General features: G+C 44.2%; 1 protein-coding gene across 1 annotated transcript; it reads left to right on the top strand.

The window, feature by feature from the left end:
- Positions 1–3147: 3147 nt before the first annotated feature.
- On the top strand, positions 3148–5872 carry fpr1 (formyl peptide receptor 1). The gene is made up of 2 exons (XM_018732172.1): positions 3148–3246; positions 4065–5872. Exons 1-2 carry the CDS (start codon positions 3159–3161, stop codon positions 5207–5209), a joined length of 1233 nt encoding a protein of 410 aa, XP_018587688.1. The 5' UTR covers positions 3148–3158; the 3' UTR covers positions 5210–5872.
- The last annotated feature ends 9254 nt before the right edge of the window (positions 5873–15126 follow it).

The following is a 15126-nucleotide window of genomic DNA, read 5'->3' as shown; positions in this document are numbered from 1 at the left end:
TGCTCAGAGATTACACAGTTAAAGAACAGTTATAACAATTAATACCCTATAGTGTTTACATAACTGGCATAAAAAATTGAGAGAACAATGAGTAGTACTGACATTTTACCTTTGTTACCTATGGTAAACCATGTAGTCACATCTGCTCCAGAAAACTTACAGCTGGAAAGAAGTATCTCAAAGCATCTGCCAAAAATTACAACAGCCCCCACAGAAAAGCATCTCAGGGGTGTGGGTGTGTAAAGGATGGAAGGGGATACACGTGGGTGTTAGAGAGAGTGTTTTCGAAGAGAAGAGCTCCTCAAGGATCTATGAAAGCAGTGGGCTGAATGATAATTAATCATGTATGTATAAGGGTGGACTACAGCATGTGGCCCAAAGAAACTGGTGGAGGGAAAACCGCAAGCAACGCATTCCCTCAAGTCGTGATGTGTATCTTGAATGTATTAAACCAAATTTCCCATGTCCCACTCATAGTTGTGTATAAGGTTGTTCAGTTCATCTTAAATAATGAACTGCAGAACTTTTGTCCAAAGTACTTTTCTCTAACTTTATGCATTTTGTATTCTTAATCACCAAAATACACATTACAGAGTAAAAAATACAGCTAATTTTTTGAAGGGTCCTATAATTTTATTTTCTTCCTTCACAGCTAGAAGTTCAAATCTTTTAACAATTGTATCCATGTCTTTAGATTTTACATTTACATTTAGTCATTTTGTCATTTAGCTGACACATTTCGCCAAAGTGACTTACAATGTTTACACACAAACATTACAGTCCAAAAATTTAAAGATCACCACCAATTCAAGGGTGCCACTGTAAATTATTATTGCTATCATTACTGTTATTGTTGTTGTTGTTTAAAGTGCGGGGGGATGCGGTGGTGCAGCAGGCTTGGCCTGTGCCTGCTCTCTGGTGGGTTTGGGGTCAAGTCCTGCTTGGGCTGCCCTGTGACAGACTGGTGTCCCCTCCTGGGTATGTCCCCTCCCCCTCCGCCCTTGTGCCCTGTGTTGCCAGGTTAGGCTCCAGCTCACTGCGACCCTGCTCAGGACAAGTACAAGTGGCTTCAGTCAGTGTCTGTGTGTGTGTGTGTGTGTGTGTGTGTATGTGTTTAAAGTGCTCTATGGAGTCTGCATGTTCTTCATCTGTCTGTCGGCCTAAGTTTTCTCTGGGTGCTCTGGTTTCCTGTTAATTGGAGACTCTAAACTGTCTACAGTGTGCAGTGATAGACTGGTGCCCCATCCAGGGTGTACACTTCCTTGCTTGCAATCCAGTGATTCCAGGATAGACTCTGGACTACTGTGAGCCTGCAGTTAATTCAAGTAAGTGAGTGAAATATGGGAGAGAAATAATAAAATTGTTAAAGCAGCTACTGTACTTGAACATAGCTCAAATCTCCAGTAATTGCTCTGAAAGCACATTTTTACTCAAAAACAAAGCTACCACAAAGGGCTACACCTCTCATCACAAATGATGAAATCATGTTGCATGAACTAAGTATGCAGCCCAAAAGAATGAAATGTAAAAGCTCTAAGATTCTAAAAATCTGAGTGGAACATACACTTTTTTAGTAAACATTTAGTCATTTAGCTGACACTTTTCTCCAAAGCAACTTACAACATTAAGCAACCTACAATTATTTATGAATTTATAGAGCTGGGTAATTTCAATGTTGCAATCAAGGGTTTGTACCTTACTCGAAGGAACTACGGATGGAGGTAGGATTTGAACCTGTGGGTCAAAAGGCAGCTGCTTTAACCACTATACTGCAGGCTGGTAAAAACAATAAACAGAAGTGTTTCTTCTTGCTTAAGGTCACTCTTTTAAGAATGTTTTCGTAAACATGTGATACCTTATAGACACTCAAAGGGGACAGGAACGTTTCTTAATATAGTATGAGGAGACAAATGGAGTGTTTTGCCCTTCGGTGCTGCAAACACCGTAACCCACGAGTATCAAAGGGATTTTCTGCAATAGTAATAGTCATGTTATTTAGGCCACAGCAGGCATGTCTGTCATGGGTGTCACCCTGCAGTCTGCAGAAACCAGGACCACACAAACCGCCGACAGATGCTGTGACCTGCACGAATAAGAGCTACGTAGTATATTTAGTCATAGTTTTCAGGAAGGTGGCAATAGCTACAAAGTCTTTACCCTGGCCTCAGGCAAACATCACCTGACCGCAGAATGTGGAAAACATATCAAACAGATGGCGTTCTGGCTGATCAGTAATGGCACAAGAGTTTTAATATTTATTTGCGTGTTTGTTGTGATGTGGCACACAGAGCCTTGCAAAGAATGCAGTGTTACACTAAAGTTAAAGTGGCTGCGAAACTAATGTATCATTATACACGTTGAGATGGAGATGCTATAAGGCGACGGTGCGACCACACTGCTATTTTGAGACGTCTGTGCTTCCTGCGGAATAAACTGACTAACTTTCTTTGGCCCATGCCAAGTTCGGAACCACACATTCCCTGCCTCCCCATCCTGATCCTTCCTTCTCCAGTGGGGCGGCAAAGCGCACATTCCACTGACAGCGAAAAGGACGGCTTTACATGTGCCCCGATGAATTATAAGCAAGAAAGAAAGAATAACAATTTCTATTCCCGTGTGCACCACTATCATATTTTAATGTCTCAAAACCGCTGTGTCCCTGCGTCTGTCTTGGCGACAATCGTAAAACACGTTTAACCCTTAACTTAAGTTGCAGTTTTTGCAATTACGTACACTTTCTACAGAGAAAATCACGTAATATTCAGAACATATTTTTTAACTGTCGGGCTGCCAGTCATGTTTTTTCCCAGTTATTTTCTATCTATGAAGTTGGACCTGCCTGTCGCAAGCGGAAAAACCAGAGGTCTAGGCTGGTCTGCGCTACGACGACGGATGGTGTTACGAGTCAACAAGTCATACACAACAATTGAACCTTTGACCGATTCTGCAATTTACACAAGTAAGGGCGATGAATATTAGTTACTACCGCTTAGGTTTCACGAGTAGATCCCTCTACTCAAGAAAAGCGGCGATATACGCAATAAACAACGCCGTAGAGAGAAAAGAAGGCGTGGCTAAAGAAGACCCAAATAAGGTAAACGTGACGTCATGGCTTCAAGAACCTAAAACCCAGTGCGCACGTCTCAGTTAACACTGTAATGGTGTTTGACCTACAAGCGTTTGGATTGGGAGCACTGGGATTTAACCGCTGGTTTTACAATTTAAGGGCTCTCTTTTTCGTTGGAGGTAAGTACAAAATTTACAGCTGCACTTTTCGGAATTGGGCGATGTTGCCTATAAGTTACTTTAAGAATTTTAATTGACAATTATAACGTAAAACACTTCTTATTTTGTGTCACAAACAAACAAAGTCGAAGTTATGGCAAACTGATCATGCCTGTTGTGATACATGTATTTTGTAACTTTAAAGCGCATTATGGACTGAATGGATTAGTTTACATATAAACGCACAACAAGTTGTTTCGTCGTTAATTTCAAGAAATTGTGAATTTTTTTGCAAGTAATTTGTTATATGTACTACTAATAATTAATAATCCTAAGCAAGCCTGTGTCATTACCACTGTTTACTGTTTCTATCTTTCTAAATAAATGTAATTACTTGTTCACTCTAAAACGTAGTAATTATTCGTTGCACAGAAGAAATTCTAGGGCATCACTCACACATTATCTAGGAGATTTGTACGTTTGTCAAAGTATTTTAAAAACGGGTCCACATAAGATATTTGCGCCCTCTAGCGAAAGTAGAGAGAAATTACAATTTTAATTACATTCTGTTCTTTATTGATAAAAGTATTTTACATTTTACATTTATTTATTCAGCAGACGCTTTTCTCCAAAGCGACTTTCAATAAACTCTATGTAGTGTTATCAGCCCACACACTTTATTTACCAAGGTGATTTTAAAGCAGTTTTTTTTCACAGCTAGGCATTTAATATTTAAAACTGTCTGTTGATAGAAAGTTTCAAACAGTATCATAATCATTCTCCTGTTTTGTCATGCATTGTTCCCTAAACAGTCTCCTTTATTAACCTCAATTTTACAGCAATGATGGAATCTGTCTATACCACCACTGCTCCATATTCAGAGAATTGGACAAACAACATGTCAGACGTCCGGGCGACAGAAGCCGACTACTATGAGGACTACGAAGAAGAACATCCAGAAATCAGACAGACGCTCAATATCATGTCTCTTGTTGTCTACTCCCTAGCGTTTGTTCTGGGGGTTCTGGGAAATGGTGTGGTTATATGGGTCACAGGATTCAAGATGAAGAAAACTGTGAACACAGTGTGGTTCCTCAACCTGGCAATTGCTGACTTCCTCTTCACTGTTTTCCTCCCACTGAGTATAGTCTACACAGCTATGGACTTTCATTGGCCCTTTGGCAAGTTCTTGTGTAAGTTCAACAGCACCCTGGGGTTCCTCAACATGTTTGCCAGTGTTTACATCCTAGTGGTGATCAGTGTGGACCGCTGTGTGTCTGTGGTACATCCAGTCTGGGCCCAAAACCACCGCAGCTCCCAGAAAGCATCTGGAGTGAGTGTTATAATCTGGCTATTTGCCTTGATCCTGAGCGCCCCCTATTTTGCTTTCCGTGACACAGCACCTGCCAATCACAATGAAAATGTCACCAACTGCTTCAATAACTTTGCCTTATCAGATGATTACAAGACCCCAGCTATAAAAGAACTCAGGGCATTCCGCCACCAGGCAATGATCATAACACGTTTCTTCTTGGGTTTTGTGATACCTTTTACTGTCATTGTTTCCTGCTATACCATCATAATCCATAAACTGCGGAGGAACCGTTCTCTCGCTGGTCGTTCTGGGAGACCTTTCAAGATTATTGCTGCTATCATCATTGCTTTCTTCCTATGCTGGGCACCTTACCACATTCTGGTCCTTATTGAGATGATCAACCATATGATTTCAGATGAAAATAATTCTCTGGATATTGTCACTACTATTGGTATCCCCATTGCTTCAAGCCTAGCCTTTCTCAATAGCTGCCTGAATCCTTTACTGTATGTCTTCATGGGCCAGGACTTCAAGGACAAGGTCCGCAAATCTATTCTAACAGTGTTAGAGAGTGCCTTCACAGAGGAAGTGTGTCCTTCCAACTCTCACTCCTATTCTGGACTCCACAGTCGAAGCAAAGAAAAGTCTTTTTCTGATGTTGAGGTGTAAAGGGTTGCACAAATTATCCATATTCTAGTTGCCTGTGCATAATGTTTCTGTGCAATGTCAGGTTCCGTGGGCAGACTCTACATCATGGTACTTCATAGAATAGTACTCATTTAGACATTCTATTCAGTGATTTCAGAGAATCATTTGAAGAAACTATGAGGTTAACACAGCATAGTTTGACATACTGTACAGTACTCTAATTAGTATTTACCATTGTGAATAATGAGCAATATTATCTATGGAGCAATATATTTTTCACAGTCCAAAAGACAAGTTGTTATTCTTGAACCTCAGCAAAAACAATTCCACAATGTTTCCTTTCTAGTTCCTTTAAAAAGGACTTTAAAAATACACACACACACACAACTTTAAAAATAAATTAGTAATTTACCATAGCATGGATAAATAATGGAATTGATGGCTTGACTGATGACAATCCCAAAAATTTAATGATTGAAGTTAGACAAATGAGCTGCAAGTTCAATTACTGTTGTTTTTATGTCATTCTAATATGCATGTATGAATGACATTCAAGATACACAGGACAAGATGTTACACCCCATGCGTATATTGTAAATACTTTGTAAAGTTTGTATCAGGTATATTGATTTTGCTGGTGTGATGTTAATTTAGTGTGTGTTTTGTGTACTTTGTAAACTTATTTTAATATTTTTTCCAATATCATTTGTAATACAAATAAATGATTTTTAGATATTTTATTTGCTTATATTAAACACTGTGTGCCCACAGCTGACTCTGTGGTGCAACAGGTAGCACTGGTGCCTCAAAGTGTTTGCACAGTGCATTTGGGCTGCTTGGATCCAGCTCAATCTGCCTGTAGTTTGTATGCTCTCCCTGTGTTTTTGTTGGTTTCCTGCAGGTACCCTGGTTTCTTCCCACAGGCAAGATACGTTTCAAATGAAATTGGTACTCCTTATTGCCTGTGCGATTGCTATGGGATGGACTCATGTACCTTCTTAGTGCTTCTTGCTTTTTTCCTTTTACATCTAGGATAGGCTCAAAAACACAGTGACTCTGAATTAAGGCAAGTATTTATCAAGCAAGAATGACTGAACTATGCATTATTTTTTAGAAGTGGTGAAAAAAAATTCACAGGAATATATTAAGAGAAAGGGGAACTTGCACATAGTTATTGTTTCTACAAAATTTTAAAATAATAAATTTTGGTGCTCCAACATATATTGCAACAACAACATAGACAATATATACACTAGTGTTCAAAAGTGTGCAAAAATCATTCAGAAATTATGTTTTTCAAAAAAGTCATACGTTTTTATCAAGGTGCCATTAAGTTGATTTTAAAAGATAGCCAAGACATCTTATTAATGCTGCAGGTGGCTATTACTGCTCAAAATGAATGATTTATAATTTATTATTGACAAACGACTACAAAGCCCCATTTTTAGTGACCATTTCTCAAGTGTCCCAGTGATAAACTCCAATCATGATGGTCTGAATGCTAGAGACACCTTTGTATTGTGTTAGCACAGCTGAAACCCATTATTGTGTTCAACAAAGCAAGTTGTCTTTCCTCAGGCTACAAGGTACTGGTAGTCTTAAGTTCATTTCTGGGTTCAAAAATCCCCAAAACAAAACAGCTTTCTCAGCAAACATGTTATATATTGTTGTTTTGCGAAATGAAGGTTATTCCATGCATCAGACTGCCAAGAAGATTTCTTGGAAAGGTGTCCACTATTTTCTTGAGAGAAGAGGGCAAACTGGATCTAACTAGGACAGAAAAAGAAGTGGAAGGCCCAGATGCACAACTGTACAACAGGATAAGTACATCAGAGTCTGCAGTCTGAGAAACAGACACCTTACAGGTCCTCAGCTGGCTGCCTCCTTAAATAATATATGTCACATAATGCATGAAGGCATAAATTAAGTTTGTACCCTGATACTTCCAAATTGTTGCAGAACTGACAGACCTGAGGGATGGAGACGGATTAGATATACAGTAAAAAGTTGTCAGCATGGAAATCTTTGATTTGCCACCCTGTCAAACGATGCATTAGACCAGGGGTCGGCAACCCGCGGCTCCGGAGCCGCAAGTGGCTCTTTCATCCCTCTGCTGCGGCTCCCTGTAGATTTGGAAAATAAATAATAAATATTTAATTTAAATTTATTTTATTTAGTTAGTTTTTTTAAAAAATGTAATTCTAAATTTTAAGATTATGATGCTCTTGTAACATTAAAATAAACCGTGTTTAATTTTTTTGTCGCTCAAAATATGCGTCATAACTGCCGACTTGCGAAATCCGCCGGCGCGAAATTGAAAATTCCATTCATTTCAGATCAAGCTTTTCAACCCCAGGTAGGCAAACATGGATAAATGCAAGAAAAGATAAGTTTCTGAAGAAAACAGAACATTTAATGAGATGTGGACAGATTCATTTGCTTTTACTGCTGACGAGAGTGGCTTTCCAGTATGCCTAATATGTGGTGAAAAATTCGCGAACAACAAAAAGTCAAATGTTGCTAGACATTTCCACAATAAACACACAGCCTTTGCTGAAAAATATCCGGATAGAGATGAGAGAAAAAAAGCCGTTTCGGAACTGTTGCGGAAGGTTGATCTGCATTTTTGGTTTGCTGCAGCCGGCAAGTTAAAATTTTGATGTCATGAATACGAAGAGGACTCAATTAGACATTGAACATTTTATTTGAAAGTAACCTTCAACCCAGCGTCTTTTTTGTTAAGGTTAGTTCAAACTGTTCAAAATATTTTTGTTTGCCTGCAGAAATAAAATTTCGTTTTCTCGGTAGCAGTTCATTGATTTCATAAATGCAACACACTACAGTTTTCTCTATACTTTCCATAAAGGTAAAAAACGATATATGCAGTGTTATCTTCATTTTAGATGTCAAAAGGGTTTTGTGGCTCCCTGTGTTTTTTTTCTGTGGGAAACGGGTCCAAATGGCTCTTTGAGTGTTTAAGGTTGCTGACCCCTGCATTAGACTAAGTGATTGCCTTGTAAGGATACTGCTGTTGGTTTTAATTACAAGGGGAAAAAAGTAGGGGTAGGCAGCAGGCTAGTCTTGTGCCGCAAAAGACTTGGATATAATTGGGCATGAAATTATTAGTTCAAACAGGCTACACAAGAGTCACACACAAACTTAATCCACTAAATAAAGTTAAATCCAAAGCAGTCTTCTCCCAGCAATAGAACAGATAAGGCCATTCAACTTGGTTGAATGCATTTTCTATCTCTAAGGGTATAACAACCTCAAGTATTGCATTGGGGGCTGTGTATAAGGTGTTGAGTAGTTGTCTGACATTAAGGAAGAAATGCTTCCTCTTAAGAAAACTGGCTTTGTCTGATGCAATAATTGAAGGAAGAGTAGCGCCCGATCCTTGTGCAAATATTTTGGATAGGACTTTATCACAGTTAAGAAAAGACACAGGGTGATAGGATCTGCAGTCTAAAGGGTCTGCTCAATATAAGGGATATAGAGGCCTGATAAAGAGAAAGACAAAGTATCTTAGACTGAAATAATTTTGTAAATGTTGACGTTAAAAGAGGAGTCAGCACTGCCAGAAAGACCTTAACAGAACTTAGCTCGGAACCCATCCGGACCTGGAGCTTTCCCAGACTGCATCAACTTAATGGCTTCAGAAATATCAAGTACTAAAAGATGTTCATTTGATGCTAGTCTTAAGATCCACTGACAAAGCAAGGGCCTTAGGCATGTGGAAATGTCTTTAGCTGTCACGATCTGGGACAGGAGACAGAGGTAGGTGTTTGAACCCAAGTGCAGGTATGTTTATTCTGGATCCAAAAACATAAAGGCAGAAAAAATCTATGGTCAGGGACAGACGTGGGTCTTCCGGGGTGCAAACGTCATTTCTGGGGCAAAACAATCCTTGGTACACGAAAAAGCAAGCAGAGGTTGAAAGTCAGGTGAACACAAGAAGCAGGAACTGGACGTAAGGGAAGAATCGCTGAATCAGCAAGGCAGGGCATTGCAAGATTCTGCAACCTTGTGCTGGGATGGTACTGCCTTTATTCCTGGTCTCGATTACCATCAGGTATGGCTGCTTGGCTTGTGGGCGTTACAGTACCCCCCCCTCTACGGGTGGCTCTAGCTGCCTGCCTGGAACAGCATGGACGCTCCCTGGGCCTGAGCGCTGGGCGATCCAGATGATCCCTGTGAAACGATTCGAGAAGAGACTGGTCGAGGATGTCCGACGCAGGAACCCAGCAATGTTCCTCTGGGCCATACCCCTCCCAATCCACCAGGTACTACACGCAGCCGTGACGGTGACGGGAGTCTAGGAGCTTCCGTACTGGATACGCCAGGGCCCCGTCCACCAGTACCAGAGGTGGGGGCCACGACTCCCAAGGAGCCTGGAGTTGGGATACCTTGTACAGTTTAAGGAGGGATACATGGAACGAAGGATAGACCCAGAGAGATGAGGGCAGTCGCAGCTGATAGGTGACCGGATTGATCTGCTGGATGATTCTGTAAGGGCCGATGTACCTGAGGCTGAGCTTGTGAGAGGGGAGTCGCATCTTCAGGTCCCTTGTGGACAACCAGACCCACTGGCCAGGGTGGAAAGAGACGGGGCAATGGTGACGGTCGGCCTGTTTCTTGTACTGCGGGTGCTTTGCTGGAGATGGGCTTTCACCGCCCGCCATGTCTCCTCGCTGGTCCTGTACCAGGTATCAACGGCAGGAACCTCGGTGCACTCTGGGTGCCAAGAGAACAGGGGAGGCTGGTAACCTAAAACACACTGAAACAGGGTGAAACCCATGGAGGTATGAGGCATCGAATCGTGGGTGTATTCGGCCCAGGGAAGAAACCGAGCCCACTGGTGCTGTTTATGGCTGCAGTAGCTGCGCAGGAACCTGCCCAGGTCCTGGTGTAGTCTTTCTACCTGCTCATTGGCCTGCAGGTGGTATCCAGATGTTAGACTGATGGTTACCCCTAGTTTGCGCCAGAATGCTTTCCACAAACGGGACATAAACTGTGGGCCTCTATCGAACACGATATCATCTGGGAGGCCACAGAGGCGAAAGACATTATGGAATAGGGCTTCTGCCATTTCTAGAGCTGACGGGAGTTTTGGTAAGGGCACAAACTGACAGGCTTTCAAAAACCAGTCAATGATGGTTAAGATAACAGTATTACCATGTGATACAGGGAGCTCCACCATGAAGCTAATTGAGATGTGGGACCAGGGTCGCATTGGGACCAGCAAGGGTTCCAGCAGACCAGCTGGTTTCTGGGTAGGAGGCCAAGCTTTTGAGCACGTTTCGCAGGCCTCTACATATTCCTGTACGTCCTCCCGGATGGAGGGCCACCAATACCATCCTTGGATGAGGGACAGGGTCCGTCGGTGTCCTGGGTGTCCAGCCACTGGAGAATCATGCACCCACTGCAGGAGAGAAGGTCGGAGGCCAATAGGAACATATTCCTTACCTGTTGGTTTGTCAACTGGCCCTGGGTCCCCCTCTTGGGCTGTCTGGAACTCCTGGTCAAACCACCACCAGACCAGGGCTACCACCAACTGGTCAGGTATGATTGGTTCGGGCAACCGCGGGCCCGGCTCTTTATCATATATGCGGCACAAGGCATAGGCCTTGGTGTTTTTGTTCCTTGCCTGTAAGATGCCGCGAATCTAAACCAGGTAAAAAACAGAGCCCAGCGGGCCTGGCGTGGGTTTAGACATCTTGCCTGTTGCAGGTATTCAAGGTTCCAATGGTCCGTGAGTACGAGGAATGGATCCACAGCGCCTTCCAACCAATGCCTCCACTCTTCTAGGGCTAGTTTTATGGCCAACGGCTCCCAGTTTCCAATGTCGTAGTTACACTTTGCCAGTGTTAGCTTGCAGGAAAAGTAGGCGCATGGGTGCAATTTTGGTGGGGTATCCTGTCGCTGAGATAGAACCGCTCCGACTCCTACCTCTGAGGCATCCACTTCCACCATGTATGGGAGAGAGGGATCCGGATGTCACAGGATCGGGGCTGTCGTGAACCGGTCTTTGAGGGTCTGGAAAGCCCGCTGTGAGTCCTCTGTTCAGGCCAGCCGTACACCCTTTCCCCACAGCAGGGTCACCAGAGGGGCGGCTATCAAGCTGAACCCCCGTATGAATCAGCTATAAAAATTTGTAAAACCCAAGAAACGCTGCAGGACTTTAACGGTCGTGGGTCGAGGCCAGGCCAGCACGGCTTGGACCTTTTTCGGGTCCATGGCGACTCCATCCACCTGCAAGATGAAGCCTAAGAAGGTCACCTGATGTTGATGTAACAGGCATTTCTCTCCCTTGACATATAGACAGTTCTTTTGCAGCCTCTGCAGTACTTGGCACACGAGTTGCACGTGCTGGGTCATGGCATGTGAGTAGATCAGGATATGGTCAAGGTAAACCAGGACACCGTGGTTGACTAGGTCCCCCAGCACATGGTTGACAAACACCTGAAACACTGACGGTGCATTGCAAAGACCGAATGGCATAATGGTGTACTTGTAATGACCGAGGGAGGTGCTAAGGCAGTCTTCAATTCATCCCCTTCCTTGATCTGGATCAGGTTGTAGGTACTGCGCAGGCCAAGCTTCGTGAGCACCCGAGCTCCGTGAACCTGTTATAGCGTTTAATCCGCAGTAATCAATAAAGGGATGCAACCCTCCATCTTTCTTTTCAATGAAGAAGAACCCGGCTGCGGCTGGGGAAGCGGAGGGCCGTATGATCCCGGAGGCCAAAGCCTCGGACAGGTATTCCTGCAAGGCCTGTTGTTTAGGTAGTGACAGCGGGTAGATTCTACCCTGAGGAGGAGTGGTGCCTGGTAGTAGTTCAATTGCACAGTCCCACGCTCGGTGCAGGGGAAACATTGCCGCTTTACTCTTGCTAAAGACTTCGGCAAGGTCCTGGTACTCAGCAGGGATAGTTACCAACACTGCGGTGTCTGGGCTGTCTACCAAGGTGGCCCAGCATGGCAGAGCTAAGCATTTGTTGGGGCACTTCGATCCCCACGCCCCTAGCTCACCAGTGCTCCAAGAAAAAACTGGATCGTGTTTCTCTAGCCAGATGAACCCTAGTATCAACGGCAAATCGGGGGACCAAATCAGAAAGAACGAGAGGTCCTCCATATGACAAGCCCCCACACGCAGGTGTAGTGACTCGGTCTATCATTCCACCACCCAGTGGCTGTCCATCAAGAGCACTAATTCACAAGGTGACATCACACTCTTGCACCGGGATGCCATGCCATTGAGCAAAGACTGCATCCATGAAGCAGCTGGTGGCCCCGGGCGTCCCCCCAGCACATTTCTATTGGCACCATCAACTGGGTGTCTGAGCAACGTGGGGCACTCACCTCTGTACTCTGGCGGGGGTTCCTGATAGGTGGTCTGGCGGGACAGTCGGCTCTGAAGTGCCCGGACCCTCCGCAATAGAGGCACAAACGGTCCTGGATCCGTCGCTGTCTCTCCTCCTGGGTCAGATGCACATAGCTCCGGGGCATCCAGTGTCGTGGAGCATTCCACTAGGGGCAACTGAGGGCGTGGCAATTGGTTCTGCATGAGGGTGTCGATGGTAATAGCCGTTTCAATGAATCAGTCCAACGTCCAGTCTTCCCCACGGTAGGCGAGTTCGGCTTGAATCCGTGGGTGCAGATCGTGCCTGAAAGAGACCTGGAGGGCGGCTTGGTTCCAGCCACTTTGTTCCCCCAGGCTCCTAAATTTTATGGAGTACGCTGCCACGATCTGACTGCCCTGCTGAATCGTCATCAGGCAGTCGCTGGCGGCACGAACTGAGAGCGGGTGGCCAAACACCACCTGAAATTGTGTGGAAGCGCTCATACATGGTGGTCTCGCGTTTGTACCAAATGGCTGTGGCCCAATCCAGCGCGGGTCCAGTCACCAGAGCAATCACATACGTGATACGGCTGGCGTTTGTCTGGTAGGCATGCAGCTGGCTAGCAAATATTAGCTCGCACTGGAGGAGGAATCCCCAGGACTTCTCAGGAGAGCCGTCAAACCGGTCCAGCATGGCCAGCTAGGGGTCCGTCGCAGGCATGGTCAAGGCGGCTTCTGATGGCGCAGGAAGCGCTGCGGAAGCGATGCTGGGAGTGCCCCCACCCAGCACTGCCCTATCAGTTCCCCTGGGTGGGTTCAGCAACCGGCTGCGCTCGTATGAAGTGCTGGAGGGTTTCCAGAATCTGCCGCAGGGTTTGCTTGTGGGAAGCGAGCAGCCCCCCCCCCCCCAGCACAGACACCGCCTGTTGCAGGTGCTCCCACTCTGCTGGGTCCATTGTAGAAGCAGAATCTTCTGTCACAGTCTAGGACAAGAGACAGGAGGTAGATGTTTGGACCCAAGTGTGGGTGTGTTTATTCTGGATCCGAAAACACAGAGGCAGACAAAATCAATGGTCAGAGATAGGCGTGGGTCTTCTGGAGTGCAAACGTCGTTTCTGGGGCAAGACAATACTCGGTACACGATAAAGCAAGCAGAGATCGAGAGCCAGGTGAACACAAGAACTAGGAACTGGATGTAAGGGAAGAATCACTGAATCGGCAATCCAGGGCGTTGCAAGATTCCGCAACCTTGTGCTGGGACGGCGCTGCCTTTATCCCTGGTCTTGATTACCATCAGGTGCAGCTGCTTGGCTTGCGGGTGTGACATTAGCAATTTATGGCAAATTATAAATTCTGAGGTGTATATTGCTGGAACTGCACATTGACCTTACCAGCACCTGTGATGACTAAATTGTGGTCATGAATCTCAAAAATGAATTGTCTTGCCCTTAGCTGTCACAGGCATTGGGTCCCCTCTACATAATAGGTGGAATGTGTTTCTAGCACCAGGGTTTCAACTTCATGGGTACAGAGGAAATCAAATTCTCTTTTACCGTCATACACTCATTGAATATTTGAGGAGTGGGAGCAGTTCCATACTTCTAGTGCAACTTCTGAAAAACATCACTGAACTCCATTAACCATTCCATTTCACAATTCTGTTCAGAATATAAAACAACCTGGCCTCTTAAATGCATTCTTTTTCCCATAGCCTGGCCTTACAGATGTTATCTGAAGAGTTGGTTTGTAGAAAACAGTAAGGGTATTATTTGTTTAGACTGAACAACACAGTGAGGAAACCACAGCTGTATCCACACTCTTCCTTTTTGTTTTACTGTAAGGCAGGTGTCAGAGTAAATGAATATGCATTGTCTGACTTTTCTAAAAACTACAGGGATATCAAGGAAGAGGGTGCTTTTATAAAAATCACATAACGTGAGACCCTTTGATATTGTGACAGTACATGAAGCGGAAGAGATGCTTGTCAAAAATAAGTTTAAGTGTAACTTAAGAGTGCACAGGTTAGTTTCACAAATAAACAGCCACATAATCCAGATTGCGGAGTTTTGCGTGGTAAATGAGCACTATGTTGAAATTTTGACAGATGTTTCTAAGAGTACTTGGATATGTCATATCATTGTAGATGCAAACACGTAAAATTGCTAACGATGACAAGGTTTGGCTTTTTCAAATTATTTATATACCGTATACTCGCTATGCTTCTCAATTTAATCAGAAGTGGTTAAAGTTGTCAAAAAAAATGGAAGTAAAATATAAGTATAACCTCTCTGTGTCATGCCCGCCAACTAGGTAACAAGCAACATCGGCAGCTGATCAGGGTCTGGGCACATGAAAGGGCAGCCCGGACCATAGGAAGCTGCGGAACCTTGTTCGGCCTTGTTACTCATTCGCGCTCCTAGTAATTGCTCCTCGCCCCGCTCCTTGTACTCGACTTCCTGGTTTGTCACAACTCCTTCCCTGTCTTCCGTATTATGTTTCTCGGATTCTCCCTTTGGACTACGTTCACATATCGGTTTCTCTTGCCTGTCTCCTCGACCGTGTCTTCTGGATTGCCCCTTGAACAACCTTCCTGTGCT

This window comes from Scleropages formosus, chromosome 18 (genome assembly GCF_900964775.1).
Source record: "Scleropages formosus chromosome 18, fSclFor1.1, whole genome shotgun sequence".
Classification (NCBI taxonomy): Eukaryota; Metazoa; Chordata; class Actinopteri; order Osteoglossiformes; family Osteoglossidae; genus Scleropages; species Scleropages formosus.
Note: the sequence above shows the minus strand (reverse complement) of the source record. Positions and strands in the feature narration are given on the sequence as shown.